This window comes from Ochotona curzoniae, unplaced genomic scaffold (assembly GCF_017591425.1).
Source record: "Ochotona curzoniae isolate NIBS_2020 unplaced genomic scaffold, NIBS_Ocur_1.0 contig_3498, whole genome shotgun sequence".
NCBI lineage: Eukaryota > Metazoa > Chordata > Mammalia > Lagomorpha > Ochotonidae > Ochotona > Ochotona curzoniae.
This window is the reverse complement of record NW_024465885.1, coordinates 42,120,517-42,140,543: the sequence shown is the minus strand read 5'-3', so window position 1 is coordinate 42,140,543 and position 20,027 is coordinate 42,120,517. Positions and strand designations below refer to the sequence as shown.

The 20,027-nt window shown below is 46.1% G+C and overlaps 1 protein-coding gene across 3 annotated transcripts in view; it reads left to right on the top strand.

Moving 5' to 3' along the window:
* TIAM1 (TIAM Rac1 associated GEF 1) overlaps positions 1 to 20,027 on the top strand; it is a 198,993-nt gene that overhangs the window by 66,934 nt on the left and 112,032 nt on the right. For 2 of the 3 annotated variants that reach the window (XM_040980719.1, XM_040980720.1), the window contains 2 exons: positions 382 to 1,358; positions 14,898 to 15,345. In XM_040980719.1, coding sequence (XP_040836653.1) covers positions 393 to 1,358; positions 14,898 to 15,345 — 1,414 coding nt within the window. In that variant the 5' untranslated portion in view covers positions 382 to 392. The remainder of the gene's footprint in view (positions 1 to 381; positions 1,359 to 14,897; positions 15,346 to 20,027) is intronic. The other variant, XM_040980721.1, reaches the window with a different exon arrangement.

Below are 20,027 nucleotides of genomic sequence, written 5' to 3'. Positions count from 1 at the left end.
ATTGCACCTTTGGTGCACACCTCGGTTCTTTTAGAGTTTTCTGTTTATGCATCTGGGTAGGACTTTAGAACTGGGGAGTTTGGGAAAACAGAAAGAAAGAGCAGAGTTGCTGCCTATCCAAATACAAAACTACACTGTTCCACAGCCACTGGCCCCCTGGGTAAAGAGGAGTCTCATTCTCTAATGATGGTATTTTTGTGCCCTCAGAGGGCAAGCTCAGCAGATGTTGTCAGTCAGTCAGTACCTACTACCAGCTAAGAGTCCCTAGTACCCACCAGATGCATAAGGATGTACTGTTACTTACCTAACCTGCTCTGCCCTTCCCTGTGTCCCCGTATTCATAGTGACTCACTTATGCGCTTCTCCCTCCCTTTGCTACAGACCATAAAACCATGGGAAACGCAGAAAGTCAAACAGTAGCGCATGAGTTTTATGGAGAAAAGCATGCCAGCCTGGGGCGGAAGCACACATCCCGTTCACTGCGCCTCTCGCACAAGACACGGCGGGCAAGGCACGCATCCTCCGGGAAGGTGATCCACAGAAACTCAGAAGTGAGCACGCGATCCAGCAGCACCCCCAGCATCCCACAGTCCCTGGCCGAAAATGGCCTGGAGCCCTTCTCCCAGGAGGGGACCCTCGAGGACTTTGGGAGCCCCATCTGGGTGGACCGTGTGGATATGGGCTTGAGACCTGTGTCTTACACAGATTCCTCTGTCACACCCAGTGTTGACAGCAGCATTGTCCTCACCGCAGCCTCTGTGCAGAGCATGCCAGATTCGGAGGAGAGCAGGCTCTATGGGGATGACGCTACGTACTTGGCTGAGGGAGGCAGGAGGCAGCATCTTTTCACCTCCAATGGACCCACTTTCATGGAGACGGCGAGCTTTAAGAAGAAACGCTCGAAATCTGCAGACATCTGGCGGGAGGATAGCCTGGAATTCTCACTCTCCGATCTGAGCCAAGAACATTTAACAAGCAACGAAGAAATCTTGGGTTCCGCCGAAGAGAAGGAGTGCGAGGAGGCTGCTCGGGGGATGGAAACACAGACAAGTCCGCGGCAGCTCAGCACCTGTCAGCGTGCCAATTCCCTCGGTGACTTGTATGCTCCGAAAAACTCAGGGGTGACAGCAAACGGAGGACCCAGGAGCAAATTTGCTGGCTGTTGTCGGAATTTGGTGTCTAATATTCCTGATCTTGCAAACCATAAGATGCCACCAGCTGCTGCCGATGAGACTCCTCCGTACAGTAATTATAACACACTTCCCTGTCGGAAATCTCACTGTCTTTCCGAGGGTGCCACCAACCCACAGATTAGCCATAGCAACAGCATGCAAGGCAGAAGAGCAAAAACAACTCAGGTAAAGTGATTGAAACCTGTTTCAATATTTTGGAAATGGTGCATGACTCTGGAAATGCATGATTGTGCTCTTAGATGATTCCCATCTTTCACTTGGGTTTTGTCCTGTTTACCTGGTGGCTGCTGTAGCTAGCGCTGCTGGCTGCTGGTTGTGTGGTTAAGGAGGGAAGGGGAGACGAAAGGAAGTGTATGTGTGGAGGGTGTGATGGGAGTGGGAGTGAAGCCCGTAAGTTCATGTTGGGAAACTCCCTCCTTCTGCAACTCAGTTTGCAACAGCATCTCAGTCATTCAAGCTGTCGTTCTAACTTGGTCCCTTCTGTACACAAGCAGGCTTGGTGGGTTGTAGACTCTGGAGTTTACATCTTCATGGCAGCAGGTGGGAAGAGATTCATTGGCAACTCCTTTAGGGAGCCAATTTTAATTCAGGGCGGACTCAGGTCACTTGTCAGCTCCTCTCCAGGGTTGGCAGGCTTGCTGCCTTACCAGGAGCCATTTCAATTTCCTGTTCTTTGCAATGCCGGCCAAACCCATCTCTGGAGGGAGGTTTAGCGGAAGGAGTAACGTGGGTGGGTTCCAGTTACTACTTTGCAGCCAACTCGTTCTTGACCTTGGGCAAACCCTAACTTCTAGTGGCTCCTCTGCACAATAGGGCTGAGGATGCTCAGTTTGTCTTCTTTGGTGGCTAGTAAATACACGAGTTTTTAAAGGACTTAGAAAGTGTCTTACTGCTTGTGAAAGGAGGGCTTGCTCACTCAGCACTGGTAACTAATACTAGGATAATTAAAAATAATTTGACTCTTAGTCTTTTCTGTTTTGTTTGTTTTTCCTCCTGTGGTAGAGTTCAGGGAGTCTTAGCTCATGTGGAGGGTAAAGAGGGAATTTCTAGATGGTACTTTGCATTCAAAATCCAGACTGGGTCTACTCACATTGAAAGACATATCAGCCATCAGGGTGACCACAAAGACCAATGCTGACTGTACTGTGATCTGTCTTATAGGAGATAGCACTGCTGCTTGTGGTCTTGTCCCAGGGCAAGTCAGATGAGCATGCTGAGGTCCATTTTTGTCAATGGGCAGATGATGAAGGGCTGGGAGTGAGGGGTTGGGGCTCAGGATAAAGGGAAGCTCGCCTTACATATCCATGTTTCATCATGAGGGCAGGTTTTGCTGATAGTATGTAAGCAAGGCAGGCATCCTGGCTTCACTGGTTCTTATCTGGAGGGTTTTGGGCAGGAAATTCATCCTCCTGTCTTGATTTGTTCATCTATCAGGTGGAGATAAAAGGATAATGATTTTTAGAAACCAGGATGAACTAACATATGAAGTGCTTAGGAAGCAGCTAGTCAGGGATTTATGAGCTCTTGTAATTTTCATCATTATTGTTGATTTATGTGGGTTGAATAATCTTTTGATTTGGCATTTGAGTCAAAATCTTATATCATAGGAAAGACTGAATCTGTGGTCTGAGAAGGTGAGCATGCCGCTTACATCTGGATGCCATCCCTGAATCTTTAACCACCCCCCATCTCTTTTTTGAATTGAGCTTACAATGACAGAAACAGAAGGATAACCCTCTCCCCCTGAGAAGCTTCTGTCTGCCCTCTGAGGGCTGCTCCTGAACTGTCAATTTGGCAGGTCATGGCAGCAGGTGACCCACTTCAGGGTAACCTGGATGGCACTAGAGGACTGTTTGGTGTTGTAGGAGTAGTTTACTTCATGTCCTTATGAGTTTGGAGAAGGATGCACTGACATCCACTGTTGAAAGTGGAGTGAGATCAGTAACAGTGCTAGGTTAAACACGTTCTGTGAACTTGAGCAGTCACAGGGTGTGATCGACCTGTTACCCCGCCAGCCCTGCCACACACGTACCACCGGCTGGCCCATGGAGGGACTGAGTTTTTCAGTTCAAGGTGGTTCCTGAACTGCATCCCCTCCAGATGCAGTCCCTCTGAAGGCTCCCAAGTGTCCATTCCTTAGTTTGCCACCTTCTAAAATGGCTAATACAAGGAAGTGAGGTCATCTTGGTGTGGTGTCTCAGAAAGTCATTGCTTAGGCAGTCGAATGTGATACCAAGTGCAATGGACCAGGAATCCTAAGAAGTACATTTGCACTCTGGCCTGTCTGCCTCCTGACCCACTGGGTGACCCCGGGCAAGTCATTCCATCAATGGCTCCTTCTCTGGCCAACGCTGAGTGACTCCAGCCTCCAACAGGGCCATTGGAAGGGCCTAAGGGGCTCCCATGGATGTCCTTGGCAGAGCCTAGGAGGTAACGGAAGTATTCCATTCGTACTGAGTTTATATGTTGAATGAGGATCTTTAATGACTTGAAACAAACCCTGGAATTACGCACAACACTGTCCCTCCACCCACACTTCCTAGGCTAAGTTTGGCGTTCTTCATCCAACGCTATTTCTTGAGAGCCCACTATGTTCCAAACAGGGTATTTTAGGAGGCAGTGGGTGTGGAGCCTTCCTTTTAAAGAATATTTCTCTCTTTATTTTGGTCAAAGTTTTTGACCCAGAGGACCTTTCCAGGGAGTTTGAGTCATAGATACTGAAGTCTTCTAGTCGGCCCTGGTGAGGCAGTGGAATTTGAAATAAACTCTATCAACAGTTTGGCTCCTCCACCGCCAGAAAAGTTCCCGGCTGGCATTGGCCCAAGCGTGTGGCCTCACAGCCTGGAAGAAAGTTCGTTTTATCTGAAATCATGGGAACAACTTCATTTGATGTGAAAATAATCAGAAGGGAGATTTGGGCTATTATTCCTGTTTTGACATCTGCAAAGTGGCTGGATGCATTACTGAAGGGAGAAGGCCCTGGGGTTCACACTTAGACTTGGAAACATGACATGTGGTGTTTGTCTGTCACAGGCTCTGACACACAAGTGTTAGTGTTTAGTGTGTGTGTGTGTGTGTGTGTGTGTGTGTGTGTGTGCACTAAAGATGTATAAAGTAGCTAAGAGCATCGGGAAATGTGTGAGAAAGCTGTGTACTCTTTTGAAGCTGAATTTACTTCACTTGATGTCTGTGAAAGCCCCTAAATGATTGCTGGTTGCATGAAATGGAGGGCTAGGTCAGTCTTTGTATTTCTTTGCAGATAGAAGAGGTAGCTATACCTTGGCTAACTACTATTTTATCTATGTTATTTTCTGTCTGTATTATCAGTGTATCTGAGTTTGAGCCTATTGTTGACTGTCTTTTTTATTGGAAAGTCAGATATGTAGAGGAGGAGAGACACAAAGGAAACTCTTCCATCAATTGATTCACTCCCCAAGCGGCTGCATGGCTGGAGCTGTGCAGATCTGAAGCCAGGAGTCAGGAGTCTCCTCCAGGTTTCTCATGTGAGTGCAGGGTCCCAAGGCCTTGGGCCATCCTCGACTGCTTTCCAGGCCACAAGCAGGGAGCTGGATGGGAAATGGGGCCACCAGGACATGAACCGGCACCCATATGGGGTTCCGGGTGTGTGCAAGGTGAGGACTTTCAACCGTAGGCTATCACACCAGACCTGGCTATCTATAGTAGTTGTGCATGTGTATAGGTTACTGAGTGTTACTTTGCGGGGAAAAAAAGCAGGTATGTCCTCCCTCCATACCAGCCACGTGCCTCTTCTCTGGCTCAGGTGCGGCACATTTACTGTGAAAGCCGTCTTGTCTCTAACTTAAACTCCCTGAGTCAGGGCCTCTTCAGTGAGGCTGATGGGAGGATTCCACAGGGGCATCAATGGAAAATTTGCATTCCATTGTCTTGCACATAGAATAGCGACTACTAAGTGTGATGTTGAAGTTTGACTCTTGCATTCAGGTGAGACTTTGAAAGGGTGAGTTGGAGAGAGAGAATACACTGCCGTTTGATCGAGCCTGTGTCCTGCAGCCAGCTTCTGTGTTCGTAAGGCAAGCTTTGGCTTGGAGCGCTTGTGTGAGTTTGTAAAGAGCGCTTCTTCATTCATCCACGTAAGAACTGAGTGAGAGTGTTGTAGCTGTGCTGAGCGTGTCTCGGGCTGCACCCTTCCCAGAGCTGCAGGGGGCATGCTTTCAGAAGCCTGGACCAAGGTGGAGCACTTCTGATTAGGCGTGAAGGCTTGATTGGTTGCTGACATCTCATTCCCAGAAGTTGCGCAGCTCATTGCATGGAGTGGGAACAGGTGAGGGAGAGACTGCAGCCGGATCTATGGGATTCATTTCCGCCTGATGTCGAATCCCAGCGTGTTGCAGGAGCCTGCCTGATGACTTCTCCACCAAATCCATTGCCTCTCAGAGGAAAAACTGGATCTAAAGAGGTTAGATGACAAGATCTGGCCCCTGACCTACAGACCGGGGCCCTTTCTTCTGAAGGTCCCCGCGCTCTCTCCCTAACACGTGCTATCTCCGCTTGTTTGAGCAGGGTTTAGCTCCTGTGTCTTCATATTGTAAGATGAGCATTCTTGATTCAAGTAGAGAAACAAGAGGACTTGGCTGAAAGGGAAATTGCTGCAGATTCTCATCACTGGAAACACCCGGGGAGGGATGACCCTGGTAACTCTGGAAGGGGTCATCTCTAGGGCTTGCTTCCTCGAATAAGCAACAGGTTGCGTTGATGGTTTTTAGCAAGGGTTCAGTGTTATCAGGAGAAGATATCAAATTCCTGCAGTAATTGTGTGCAGTTTTCAAATTTGGTTTTGTTTTAGAACCTAGCTTACATGGCTCTGAAATAGTTTGTGTTCATAGCATAAGACTGATAGCAGCAGCCAAGTTAAGGATTTGTCTTTGAGAAACAGTTGGAAAGTTCAGATCTTCTATTTAGAAAAGTGCAGGGGTCACCCTTCTGGCCAGAATATCAGGGGGTCCATGATCCCCCTGAGGTTTTCCAAGAAATTTGTGGTTCAGAACCTTAGGTGAATTTTTCCTGAAATGAAATATTTTTGTGTGAAATCTATGTTCAGGCTCCCTCTGTTCCTTCCCTTTTCTGTCTTGTATTAGCTACAGTTTTCTTTTCTCTTTCTTTTCTTTCTTTCTTTCTTTCTTTCTTTCTTTCTTTCTTTCTTTCTTTCTTTCTTTCTTTCTTTCCTCTTATGTGTCTCTGTGTGGTGCATATTTTCCGTCTTTGTCTTTTCTTGGCATGTAAATTAGGCAATGAGTTACTGACTTTGAGAATGCGCCCACCCATTTCCAACAAGAGTAGTTATTGCCTTTGCCAAGATCTTCCTGGGCTGGTGTTGGTGGAAAGATGGCTTGTATCAGCAGCTCTCAGACCTTTTTTTTTGAACCCCCAGGGATTCTGTTCATGTGAATTATATCTGTGATTATGTGTCACCTTAATAATTGAAACAGAAATATAAAAAGTACTTATTAACTCATTTGAGGTGAGCAATGTTCATATAGGTACTTTTTCATTTTTCCCTCTAAAAGTTGTGGGATGAAAGTCATGGTTACATAGTTTTGCAAATGTGTATGTCTTCTGTTTGTATGTTTTAAATGATTTATTTGTTTACTTGAGAGAGAAAGTGATCTTCTGTCCATTGGTTCACCCTACTGAATGTGTGTGATTGTCAGCTCTGGGTCAGGTTGAAGCCAGGAGTAAAGAGCTTCACATGAGTCTCCCATGTGAGTAGCAGGAGTCCGAACACTTGACAAATTGTCTGCTGCTCTCCCCGGGTTATTACTAAGGAGCTGGATTGAAAATGGAGCTCATGGGACATGGACCGGTCCTGTTATGGGATGGATGGTTTATTTGCTGTACTCTGGTCCCATTTTTATTTTTAGTTTTAAATTTCATAAGCAGAAGGAGAGAGAGAGAACCCTTACCAGTTTGTTCAACTAGTTTATTTTCCAAATGCCCAGTTTCTAGGACTAGGACTGGGCTAAAACCAGGAACCAGCGTCTCCCACACAGATAGCAAAGATGTGATCATTTGAACCATCATCTGCTGACTCCTCGGGTGCCCACTGGCAGGAAGCTAGATTAGGGAGCTGGCTGTATGTGCAAACCCAGGCATTATATCACAGGACCTGAACATGTTAACTGACATCTCAACCGCCCAATCAAACATCTGCCTGGTTGTGACTTGTTACCAGTCACTGGGGTCTCATCTGCTTCTGCTTCTACTGTCTCGCAGTGTGCCCTTTGCTGGGTCTGGGTGAGTAAAAGTTGGCCTTGCACAGATAGTTGGAAAGGGAAGGTCTTTCGGGATCTTTGAGAGCTGCTCATTTATGTTAATGTAGACAGGACAGTTCAGGCTTTTGAAAAACACATTCTGGATGTAGCACCTGGAGGAAAGCTGGTGTTCCTTAGCTAGTGCGGTGTCCCAACCATGTGCAGGCATGAGCTTCACAGGAGAAGGGCTGACTCTGGGAGGTTAGAGCCCTTGGGATAGGGAGGGGAGACTCTGTGCATGTTGCAAGGAATCCGGGCTGCCGTGGAGGGCTGACAGGGTCTCACAGTGCCTAGTAAGAACTTAGGAAATGTCTGACAGGCGCATTTCGTTATCCCAGCCTAGGTGGTGGTGGATGACTCATTGATGGCGTGTCTGACTTAGGCCATGATACAGTCCAGTGTTTCTCTTACTTCTCTACTTAAGAAAAAAAAAATTAGCTCCAGTTGCCTGTATGCAAGACATAATCAAATTAGACCTTTTGAAGGTTGCATGCTTAAGTTTTCTAGCTGGGACTGATTTATCATCTCAACTTCAGCTGTGCGGAACCTGGGCAATGACTAACCCTTCAAATCAAACTAAAATCTATTCCATGAGAAACTGTTTTGCTTGTTCTGACATTTGGTGGGAAATGAGCAGCAGTTAGTTTATTCAACAATTACTTTTGAAGTGCCTGTCCCATGCCGAGCACTATTTCTAGCACTTGGGATTCATCAGGGATTGAATACCCCTAAGCTCATGGAGTTGAGCAGGGTGAAGAGGGAGTGTCCAAACCCCATACAGGGAGCTGCTGATCAGCTATGAGTGAGGAAGATCAGGTTGTGGGGCTTGTGGTGCGGAGGTGTTTTTTTTTTTTTTTTAAAGATTAATTATTTGAAAAACAGAGTTACACAGGAGATATCTCTCATCCACTGATGAACTCTCCAAATGTCTGCAAAAGTCAAACAGCTAGGGCTATACCAGGCTGAAGCTAAGAGCCAGGAACTCCATCCAGGTCTACCACATGGGTACCAGGGACCCAAATATTTGGGCCATCTTTTGTTGTTTTCCCAGGTACATTAGCTGGAAACTGGATTAGCCAGGACTTGAACCAATATTCATCAGTTGTCAGTGTTGCAGGTGGCAGCTAAACCTGTTGCACCTCAATGCTGGCCCAAAGGATGGTAATGCCATGGGTTGGTCAAGGTGAATTCTCTAGGGAGGGCACATTTGCATGGGATTTCAAGGTGAAGAGGGCCTTGGCTATTGGATTGTAAGGCTGGAGTTTTCTCAGAATATTCCAGGCACAGTGAGGAGTTCAGTGTGGCTGGTGGGGCTGAAGCAAGAAAGGGAAGATGCTGAAAAGACATTGATCTGGCAGTTGGAGGAGGGAAAGGGAAGGCTTGCAGCAGTAACAAAGGAGAGACACAAGTATCCTGGAAATCGGGGAGATGGGGGAATGTCCTGGGGATACATTCCACAGTTCCTCTGATAGGAAAGTGCAGGTAAAAATGACTTCAGCAAGGACATGAAACCCTCACCTTTCAGGAGTTAACTGTAGCATCACTGACTTACCTGGAGTTCCTTTGTAGAAATAGTTGGACTTTCCATTCTATGCACTGTAGTGGAGAGGCCATGCAAGTCACTTCCATTGGGACTCACCAAGAAGAAGGAATAGGTGTTGAAAACATAGAAAGGCATGGGGAAATTGCTTTGGGAACGGAAGAAAAGGGAAAATAAAGTTGGTTTTCTATTTCTAGTAAATCTGGAATGGTAGTTAGTAAATATGTCTAATAATTACTGGTTTATAGTGTAGATAGCATCACTGTTTTCTTTACATATTGTACTGTTTTTTGAATGCAAAAATGAGTTACAAGCCTAATGAGTATTAGGGCTTACTCTGCATGTCTGTTTTTCTGGGTTTTTTGTTGTTGTTGTTGTTTGTTTGTTTGTTTTTAAGGTCTTTGAGGGAGAGTGTTCTTCCCTCTTGTTGCCAGAAACTAGTACCTGAGCTCAGGCAGAACCTTTTCTCCCTGGGCTGAGGTGTGACTCAGGCCAACCATGTGGGGCACAGTAATTATAGTTAACATTCTGGAGCAGCTGTTGTGTCCTGGCCACAGTTCTAGATGCTTTTCTTGGTTCACCTCACTCACAGCATGTTGCTAGTGTCATGCCACGTGGACACTAGTGCAACACCCATTATATAGATGAAGAAACCAAGAAGCAAATTGATTTGGAGTGGACTATTCTGAGATCATCAAAGGAGTGCAATGCAGTGTGTACTAGGGAGAGAAAACTGGGCACCAACATTAGTAAAAATGTAACTTCCTTGCCTAAAAAATGAGATTGTAATGGAGACTGGGGTAATAGAGCTTAGGAGATAGTAGGAACACCAATCTTTATAGGAGTTTAGGTAGCACAGACTGACAGGCGATGATAAGACAAAGATAATAAGGGTGTGTGTGTGTGTGTGTGTGTGTGTGTGTGTGTGTGTGTGTGTGAAAGAGCTGGGGTGATGAGAGAAAACGGGGCAAGAGGAGAGGAGGAAAAGGAGAGAGAATAAGAGTAAGTGTGTAGGCAGGGTACTAACATTTTATGCAAAGGAACAACGTGATAAACTACAGGAGAAACATTTTGGAATGTAACCCTATAGAAATAATCTTAATTCCACAGTTCCACAAGGCAGAATATCTTGACTGTACTGCAATTCAGGGCATTCTCCGCCACTGCATTTGCCTTCACTGCACAGTTGTATATTTTGAGGCTAAGCTGAATCCATCAGGGAAATGAGTGATCAAAAAAAAAGGAAAAACCAACTTTATAATTTCATTCATTAAAACTACATGTGATCAATTGACTCTGCTAGTCCTGAATTCTCCCAGTCTTGGCACTTCGTGGCTACTTTTCAGAATTGTGTCTGTATGTTATTAATATGGAAAGAACTAGGCTTTTGGGTGTTTGTGAGCCTCTTGTCAAAACAACTTGAGCTTTTTCACAATGTGTCATTAGTTCACATTCATGCTGGGTAACACTATGATTTTCAAAACAGCAAAAAACAGGCTTTGAATTTGCATCTTGTGTCCCCCATGCGAGTACAGCAATTCATTGAAGCATTTGTTGCCCGGATAAAAAGGCTAGGAAACATCTTGCCCTGCAGGTGTTGCATGTTTCGGGCTACAGTGAGCCACTTGCACAGCCAGAAGTGAAGTGTATACATACATTTTGGAAAACTACGAGTGGAAACTAGTGGTGCTCTGAAAACATGGCCTGGGAGGATTGTCCTGCGTGAAGAAAATTTTAAGAGCCTAGAGTAAACATTTAGCTCACATTGGTTAAGACTCCACATTGATGTTCCTGAGTTCATTTCCCCCACTCCAGTTCCTGGCTCCAGCTTCCTGCTAAAGTCGACCTTGGGAAGCAGTGGTAGTAGAGTAGCAGGATTCCTAGATGGTCTCTTTTTATTTTCTTATTATAATTTATAGTTATGTGACATATTAGATGCTAAGTTGCTCAACTAAATGAGAAAGAACACACCTTGCATTTGCTTCAAAGGCTGCTGAGGCTCCTGGGAGAGTGTTTCCCTGAGGCCAGCCTGCTTTTTCTTTTCTTCTTTTCCTCTTTCTTTCTTTCTTTCTTTCTTTCTTTCTTTCTTTCTTTCTTTCTTTCTTTCTTTCTTCCTTTCTGTTTGTGTGTTTTTTGTTTGTTTATTTCTCTCTTTATACAATACAGAGAACTGATTCCATGCATTTCTAATATGCAATTTGAAGTGCTTAATGATAATATCCCTTTTCTTCTTAAAAAGAAAATCATTTTAAAGATTTATTTATTTTTATTGCAATGTTAGATATACAGAGAGGAGGAGAGAGAGAGAGAGACAGAGAAGATGATCTTCTGTCCATTGATTCACTCCCCAAGTGACCGCAATGGCTGGAGCTGCACCTTTCTGAAGCCAGGAGCCTCCTCCAGGTCTGCCTTGTGGTTGAAAGGTCCCAAAGCTTTGGGCCCTCCTCAACTGCTTTCCCAGGCCACAAGCAGGGAGCTGGATGGAACGTGGGGCTGCTAGGATCAGAACTGGTGCCCATATGGGTTTTTGGCACATGCAAGGAGAGGACTTTTAGCCACTAGGCTACTGTGCCGGGAGCTTAAAAAGTTTTGTAACAACATACTTTATAGTCACAGACTTAATCCTGCACTACATAAAGAATTCAACAAATAGACCACTGTTTCATAGGAGTACAGACAAGAGCTACAAACAAGAATCACATCTCAAGATATCAATTTCATTGCTATGCAGCATTTTCTGTTTCCTTGGTTCTGTGAGGCGTGGTTATTCACAGGTGTGTGGGTAGGGGAAGAATCAGTTGTCTCAGGTGTGACACGGTCTTGAGACTGAGATAGGCAGTAGGAGGGCTTCTCCCCCAAGATGACCATGAGCAAGCCTGCATCATGAGCAGGGAAATGAAGACTAGCTTCCAAGGGGCTCATCCCCATTGCCCATGGGCTTCTGGGTATTTGGGACGACCCAAACTTCGTGGGTAATTATGAGTTGGGGCTCAGCAGCCAGCCTGTGGGTCCGGTCGCTAATGCCTCTGAGTCTTAACACTGTAAGTGGAGTCATCTTGAATCGTGATTTCAGAGCATTCTCCAGTCATTACACGGGTATACACCAAGTATGTGAGTCCAGCTGGACCCACAGGCCTCTTCACAGAGTCATCCCTTCTTTGTGTGGTTGGCTGAGTTGAACATATACAGAGCATGAGCCATCGCAGGGGAAAAGCAGTCGTTAGCATGAGCAGATGTTTCGGTCTGACCCAGTGTCTGCAGAGGCTGTAACTCTTAAAGTAGAGAACAAGATAGAGCGTTCTGAACAAGGGGGGATGTGGCGCAGAGCATAGCGAACTGTGAAGAGATGCAGTCTGAGAAGCTGAGTCTCCTCCTTGCCATTCCAGCCACACTCAGGGTTTCGCTCTTTATCAGGTTAATAAAAGAGTGATTGTTGAATTTTTGCTGTACAAGTCAGAAGGCCTTGTTGATAAGCTAAGGGGTGAGAAAATTCAAGTAGCTCCTGGACAGGTGGTGCTTGGAGCGGAGTCCTGAGGTCACCAGTTACTCTAGCGGTAAAGGTCTCTAAGTCACTGTCTGTCACCGGGTGACTTTCTGAGCTCTACCATCCTCATTTGTTGACCTCGGAGAGCATTCTGGGGGGACTGCCTCTTCTGGAGCTCTGGGAATTTCAAGATGCCTGGCTCGGACTCTGTGCTGAAGTCTCTGACAGGGAACAGCAATGTTAGCTCTGTCCCACTTTCTTGTCTATGACAGTTGCAGCTTTCTGCTCTGTGTTAGGGGAGGGTTCTTAAAGCTGATTCCTTCATGCCTACCTTCCCTCCTTCAGTGAGGGATTCAGACATGTGAAAAAGGATCCTGAAGTTTGGGATATTCACACTTCTGATGACTCGTGGTTATGTTGAATAACCAATAATTTCCAAATTTCCTTGTTGTTCTAAGTGTACTGGTCCCTGCCAGGGAGAAGTGTTGGTTGACAGCAGTGTTTATGTGGTTGTGGAGGGGATTTTTTTAAAGACGCATTTATTTGACAGTTGTAGTGTGTGTACACACACACACAGAGAAAGAGAGAGTGGGAATCTTTCATCTGCTGGTTCATTCCCCAAAAGGCTGCCATCTCCTGAGCTGGCCAGTCTGAAGCTAAGGGCCAGGAGCTTCTTCCAGATTTTCTACCTGAGTGCAGGAGCACGACTTGGACCATCTGCCACTTTCCTAGGCACATTAGCAGGGAGCTGAACAGGAAGTGGAAGAGCTGGGATTTGAACTGGCACCCATATGGGATGCTGGTGTTGCTGTTGGCAGCTTTACCTGCTGCATGCCAGTGCCAGCCTTGAAGAGAGGATTTTTAGTGACTCAATATGGGTCCGTCGTAACCATCGATGGCTGTCACTACGCTCAAGAGTAATAGCAAAGAGGCTACAAGTTTCTTTGTCCACGCATAAGTCAACCTAACTCCCAGGAGTCTATAAACTCCATTTGAGATGATTTGACCCTTTGTTGCCTCTTTAGCTGCCTCCTGCTACTATCCTGTCATGCCTCTCTGCCTTTTCTCATGTCTGGCTTGCGCCTCTTGGGTTGCTCACTTAGTATGTACTCATGATGAAGGCGAACTTTGCATGTTTCTGAGCTGGTTTGAATGAGACCCTTGGAGGCAAGAGCTGCGTGATAGTACAGTATCACTTTGTGGTTTGATTTGCCTTGTTTGCACTTTTCCTCTTAGCAAAGATCAGAGCCCACAGCTTTTGTTTCTTTGCCATTCCAGGTAGTTTTAGATGTTTGAACCATAATTTTCTATTTATCAAAATAAAGGTTCAAAAGAAAGTCATCCCCCAGTTATATGTTTCTTTGTCATCTTTTATGTCAAGAGTCATGTCCCAGTTTTCCTTCTTTGAGAAAAACCGGTCTTCTTCCTTATCCATAAGACTGTTGAGCTGTCCTGTCCAATATAGCTGTCATTATCCTTCCTTGATTACTAGCATTATTTAATTATCGTTTATGGAAATGCCTATGGCACTTTAGAGCAATTAAGATTCTGCTTTAAGAACAGACCTGTCTATTCCGGAAATGTTCAGCTTGAGAGCAGGGGCCGCTGTGGAGGCTCCAACTGTTTTGAACTTGGGAATTGATACCCACAGCATCTTGGCAGTTGCCCTAAGCTGTCACTTGGCCCAGGGGCAGTTAGTTGCCTGCTTCAGGCTCCTAGCATCCCGGTTTTGAAAGGGCAAGGTAATTGGAGAGCCCACACTGGAGCTGTGGGCCCCACAGACTTCTCCAGTACAATGCAGAGTGAGAGGTTGTTTGTTTTGGGGACTGGTGCCTGCTCCCAGGATGTGGGGCCGTGCTGGGTGAGTGGTGCAATAATGATCTCGTTAGCCACTCTCATAAAACGGACTCATGATCAGACCTTTTATTATTCTCGTTGCTTTTAATAAAAGAGCATCAGCAGTAAGCAACCAGTTATCCATCCTAACCCCCATCCTGCAAAGCAGTTGACTAGTCTGCACGCCGCATTTCTCTATGGAAGGTGCAGGTGTGGTGCTGTCAGCATGGCTGTGCTTGCGTCTCCATAGCTGATTTGCTGGTTAGTTAATGATCTAAGTCAGGTAAATGGTAAGGTCGCTGAAGTGTTCCTCGTTTGTTTTGTTTTGTTTTGTTTTGTTTTTATACTTCTTGGAAGTTCCAAATAACTTGTCCTTCTGCTAGATAGTGAAGGCTCCCGGGGGATGTTTCTGCCTGCCAGCTGGGGCAGAGGAGCTTGTGCAGGGGCCTCCTGGGAGCGGCCACTCCCCAGGTCTCCTGCTGGACAGCGGGCAGCTCTTGTTTTCTTCTCTGTATGATATGTGTCTTTTCTCTCTCTCTCTCTGTGCTCCCAAGGATGTTAACACAGGTGAAGGCAGTGAGTTTGCGGACAGTGGGATTGAAGGGGCCACCACGGACACGGACCTGCTGTCCAGGCGCTCCAATGCCACCAACTCGAGCTACTCGCCACCCACCGGCCGTGCCTTTGTGGGCAGTGACAGCGGCAGCAGCTCCACTGGGGATGCAGCTCGCCAGGGGGTATATGAGAACTTCAGGCGGGAGCTGGAGATGAGCACGGCCAATAGTGAGAGCCTGGAAGAGGCCGGGTCTGCGCACAGCGACGAGCAGAGCAGTGGTACCCTGAGCTCGCCTGGCCAGTCGGACATCCTGCTGACCGCCGCGCAGGGCACGGTGCGCAAGGCAGGTGCCTTGGCCGTCAAGAACTTCCTGGTGCACAAGAAGAACAAGAAGGTGGAGTCAGCCACCCGCCGCAAATGGAAGCACTACTGGGTGTCACTCAAAGGTGAGGAGGTCCAGCCAGGCTGTGCCAGGCACCTGCAGGTGTGCCCCATGCTGAGTCTGCATGTGCTGTACTGCTTTTTGTTAGCCTCTTCAGCGATCAGTTGCTTTCTTTTAAAAATAAAGGTTCCATGTCTAAACTGTCATGTTTATGAAATCACTCTTATAGCCGAGAAATTGCTAGTGAGTATGGGTTTGTATAGATGCCTGCAGGGATGTATGTATTCCTGTACTGTGTTTTCTTTAAACATTGTTCATGTTGCCATTTACTGTTATTTTGTATCCATCTGTGAATAGTGCCTAAGTATTTTGGGGCATCTGTCTGCATCTTTCCAGGTAGTGTAGGCATTGTAATCATCATAACAGCTTTGTGAGCTCTGTTTAAAAAGCTCTCCTTAGATACACTTCAAAGAGTTTTTGTCACCAGTTCGATTTGGAACAGAGATAGTAGGTGGCTGGGAAGATTGGTTAGTAACGTGCAGAAGAGGACTCGGGAGGAAGCAGCTTGGGCTGGTCAGCTTGGTGGTTCAGCTAGACCATGTTGTTTTGCTGTGGTTGGTGTGGGGTTCTGCTTAGTGAAGGGAAGACATGTCCAGAAGGGGCTGGGTGAGGATGTGTTCATGACTGCTGGTGTCAGCTGTTCCTAAGATGCTTGATAGGACATAGGTCTCTACATGTCACAGAGATCCACAGTACAAGGCCAGAACCCATACAGATCTATATTTCCCTGCCACCTGTCAGAAGGGACCCATCGGAGGCTTTTCCTATGAAGTCACCCAAGGGTGCAGCTCCTTCCCTCTGGTCACTCTACTCTTCCTGGACCGTTGTCTTTCAGTGGCTTGGTGTAGTGGTCCTGCCTGTGACACACAGACACTGATCCCGTGGGCTGGCTTTGGAGAGCTGAAGTTGTATTTCTTATGTGTGGCCTGCTATGGCTTCCTCGGGGGAAGGCACTTGCAGGGTTGTGTCTGCAGGTCCTGGATCATGCCAGAGGTACCACAGTGATGAAATGGGGTGAGATAAGGGAAAGACCCCTCCCACTTCTACTGCCTGCTGCTCCCCTTGGCGTACGCAGCATGGGACACTGGCCTCTGGTTCTTTTAGCAGCCCCTTTTGTCAGCTGGTGGTTGGAACTACAACAGCCTGATCTAAAGACAACCTCACCATCACCTGGGTTCCACAGACTCAGGATGTGAACTGCAGCGGGTGAGTTACATCCCAGTCGTGCAGGCCACAAACTCGAGGTCAAGGTGTTGGTGAGGTTGGTGTCCTCTGAGACCTCTCTCCTGGCCTTGGAGATGGCTGTGCCTCCTGGTAGCCTCATGTGGTCCACCCAGCCCGCCTATCTAGATCCAAATTCCTTTGCTCTGTAAGGGTGCCACCTTTATACCCTTATTTTATCTTAATTACTTCTCAGTAGAAGTGATTTGGTCGGGCAGGTTAGGGCTTTGAGATAGGACATTGGGAGCACACAGTCCTTCCTGTCGAAGGTTCTGAAGTTATGATTGAAAGCGGCTGCCCGGGTGATTCTTAATCAGAGTTTGAGAACAGCTGTGGAAGTGTCACAGAATGAAAATAAGTGAGGAACTTTGTGACTTTAGAAGATAGTGGAAGGGGCTGTTTTATTCCTGCTTTTCCCTTAGAGAATAATGATGCAGGAAGTCAAGGTGCAGGTGTGTGGGAGAACGCAGCCTGCCACCCGTTAGGGGTGGGAGCCTTCCCTGTCTCGATGACCCAGATCTGACTGACAGAATCTGTCAGGATGCAGGCGAGGAACTCAGAAGCACTGAGCCCGTGGCTTCTGGGTCCTGATTGCTTTGCTCATCACATGTTGACATCTCAGGCTTTGTCCTTGCCCCTCGAAAAGCCAGGCTGGATGTTGACTTTTTCTTAGCAGCCGTGGCATCTTGAAAAATGAGAAAATCACCCAAGGACTGTGACACAGAAATTTACCCCCTGAGATTTTTTTCCCCCACATTAGACAAAGTGCTTAATTAAGAAAAAAGAAGAAAGATTGCGTCTAGAATTAGTCTCTGGAGTGTCTCCACAGATAGCTAAAGAACATGCAGACCACGTTCAAATGGAAATTAAAGTCACCAGTTTTTATCAGGGAATGTGTATTCCTGGAACTCACATGAGTCTTAAAATTGGAACAGATTGATTATTTAGTAAAAATCTGATCTTGGCTGCCTACTATTGACAAGGGTTCTAAGCCAAAATTGAAAAGCTATGAAAACTTGTGAAAACCTGGCCCTGGTCAGTGTGTACATATCCTAAGGGCTTGGGGATGGCCCCTCCTTCATTCCATATCCTCAGACTCATTTCTCTGTTCTCACTGATGTTCTCATTGCTGGAGTTGAATTACTCATGCAGGTTCCTTCATGTAGGATTTCTCACCAGGGTGCTATTGGCATTGTCCAGATAGATCTTCCTTGTGAAGGCTGTCCTGGGCCTTGCCCTCCAGGCCATTGCCTACTAAATTCCAATAGCACTCCGCTTCCCCACAAGTCGCGGTAGCCGGTAGTGTCTCCAGACATGATTGGTTTGCTTTTCCATAAGAACCTCTGCTTTGGCTCTTGATTTGGAGGAATATAGTCTCCCTTGGGCATTTTGTTTGCTTTTTTCATCTCTAACCTGTTAGTATAAAGCTTGAGACTATGAAATACAGATAACTGTGCTCTTTGGGTAAGTGTAACTGAAAACTTAAATTGAAGAGTGAGACAGAGGGAGAATTTTCCATTCAGTGGTTCACTTCTCTGATGGCTATAATGGCCAGGCTTGGCCAAGCCAAAGTCAGGAACCAGGAGTTTCCTTCAGGTCTGCCATTTAGGAGCAGGCTTCCAAGGGCTTGAGCCATTCTCTGCCACTTTCCCAGGTCAACAGCAGGGAGCTAGATTCGAAGTGAAGCTGCTGGGACTCGAACTGGCACCCATATGGGAGGGCCGCACTGCAGGCAAATTAGTCTGCTTCACCGCCACAGCAGCCCCTTTGATCCTTAAAATCATTAAGGTTAAGGGATAAAGCACGTAGGGAGACTATTTAACATGCATGAAATGATCTGTATGCAAGCCCGGAATGGTAGCCTAGCAGCTAAAATCCTCACCTTGCATGCACTAGGATCAAAAATGGATGCCAGTTCTTATCCTGGTGGCTCCACTTCCCTTCCAGCTCCCTCCTTGCCTGGGAAAGCAGTCAAGGATGGCCCAAAGCTTTGGGACTACACTCACTTGTTAGACCCAAAAGAGGCTTCGGGTTCATGGCTTTGATCGGCTAAGTTCCAACTGCTGTGCCCACTTGGAAAGTGAATCATTGAATGGAAGATCTTTCCGTCTCTCATCCTCTCTATATATCTGACTTTTCAATAAAAAAAATAAATCTTTCAAAAATATGATCTATATGTAAGTTTTAAACCTGGAAGTTAAAGACAGCTAAACTATTAAAACTTTCAAACAATAAATGCCAAAAGACTTTATTTTCAAAAATTCATCTCTATTTGAAAAAGCTAAGAGAGAATCTTCCACCTTCTGGTTCACTCTCCAAATGTCTGCAACAGCCAGGCCTGGATGAAGCTGAAACCAGAAGCCTGGAATCCCATCTGGGTCTCCCACATGGATTGTGGGGACCAAGCACTGGGGCCATTTTCTGCTTCTCTCGCAGCATATAAATAGGGACCAGAAATGGAAGTGGAGCAGCCGAGAGTAGAACCATTACTTTTATGGGATGCTGGCTTTTTGTAGGTGGTGGCTTAACACATCACACCACAGCATTTGCCCCAAGACTTTATCTTTAAACAGGCATGAGCATAAGACTTTTTAACAATAATCAAATGTAATTGTGAGTAGAAAGATTGATGAGAGACCAGAATTATGGCAGTCCAAACGCATAGAATGAGGGCTTAGACATGAAGCCATTGCTCAGATTGTGCCGAGGGGAAAAATGTCACATGTGTGGCAATGTATATACTAGGATGCCGCATTCAATTATGTTAAGGGATGTTGCCTGCAACAGCTGTTACATGGTAACATGATATATTATGGCCTAGGAAAAATTAACTGTGAACCAATGTGACTTTTCGTTTGATGTACATCATTGATATTATTAATTGCTTATGAGAGAATGTGCTTTACAGACTCATATTGTAGCAGATTATACTTTGAAGAACATCTCAGTTCCCATAAAATGTGACACTTGCCTGTGGTAAGGAAGATGCTGAAAACTAAGTAGCTTAGATCGAAGTTGAGCATGAAATTGTACCTAGGCTTCTAGAAAATTGATTTTAATTAGTTGAGAGTAAGCCTCCGAGCAATTGCTATTAAAAGGGAACCTGAAGTTTAGGCAGGGACAGGTGATTTCTATTGAAACCACCATGGCACACACTTACAAAATAGTTCTGTTATTAAGATCTGACATGAAAAGGAAATCATTTGAGTCCGTGTCCAGTGCTAACAGGTGGTACCACAGATAGTTTTCTCCAGGAATATAGTCATGTCCCGTGCATTGTCTGATTGTCTCATTACACATCACGTTAGAGAGTCGTTTAGGAGTTAACTCCAGTGGGATCAGTGCTGACTGCAGTCCTCATAGTACCAGGACACATCTGGCATGGAGAGCCATGTTGGCAGTCACCATTGAACAGAAGAGCCACAGGCTCACTGTCTGCTCATGAGGATGGCTAGAATACAGCAG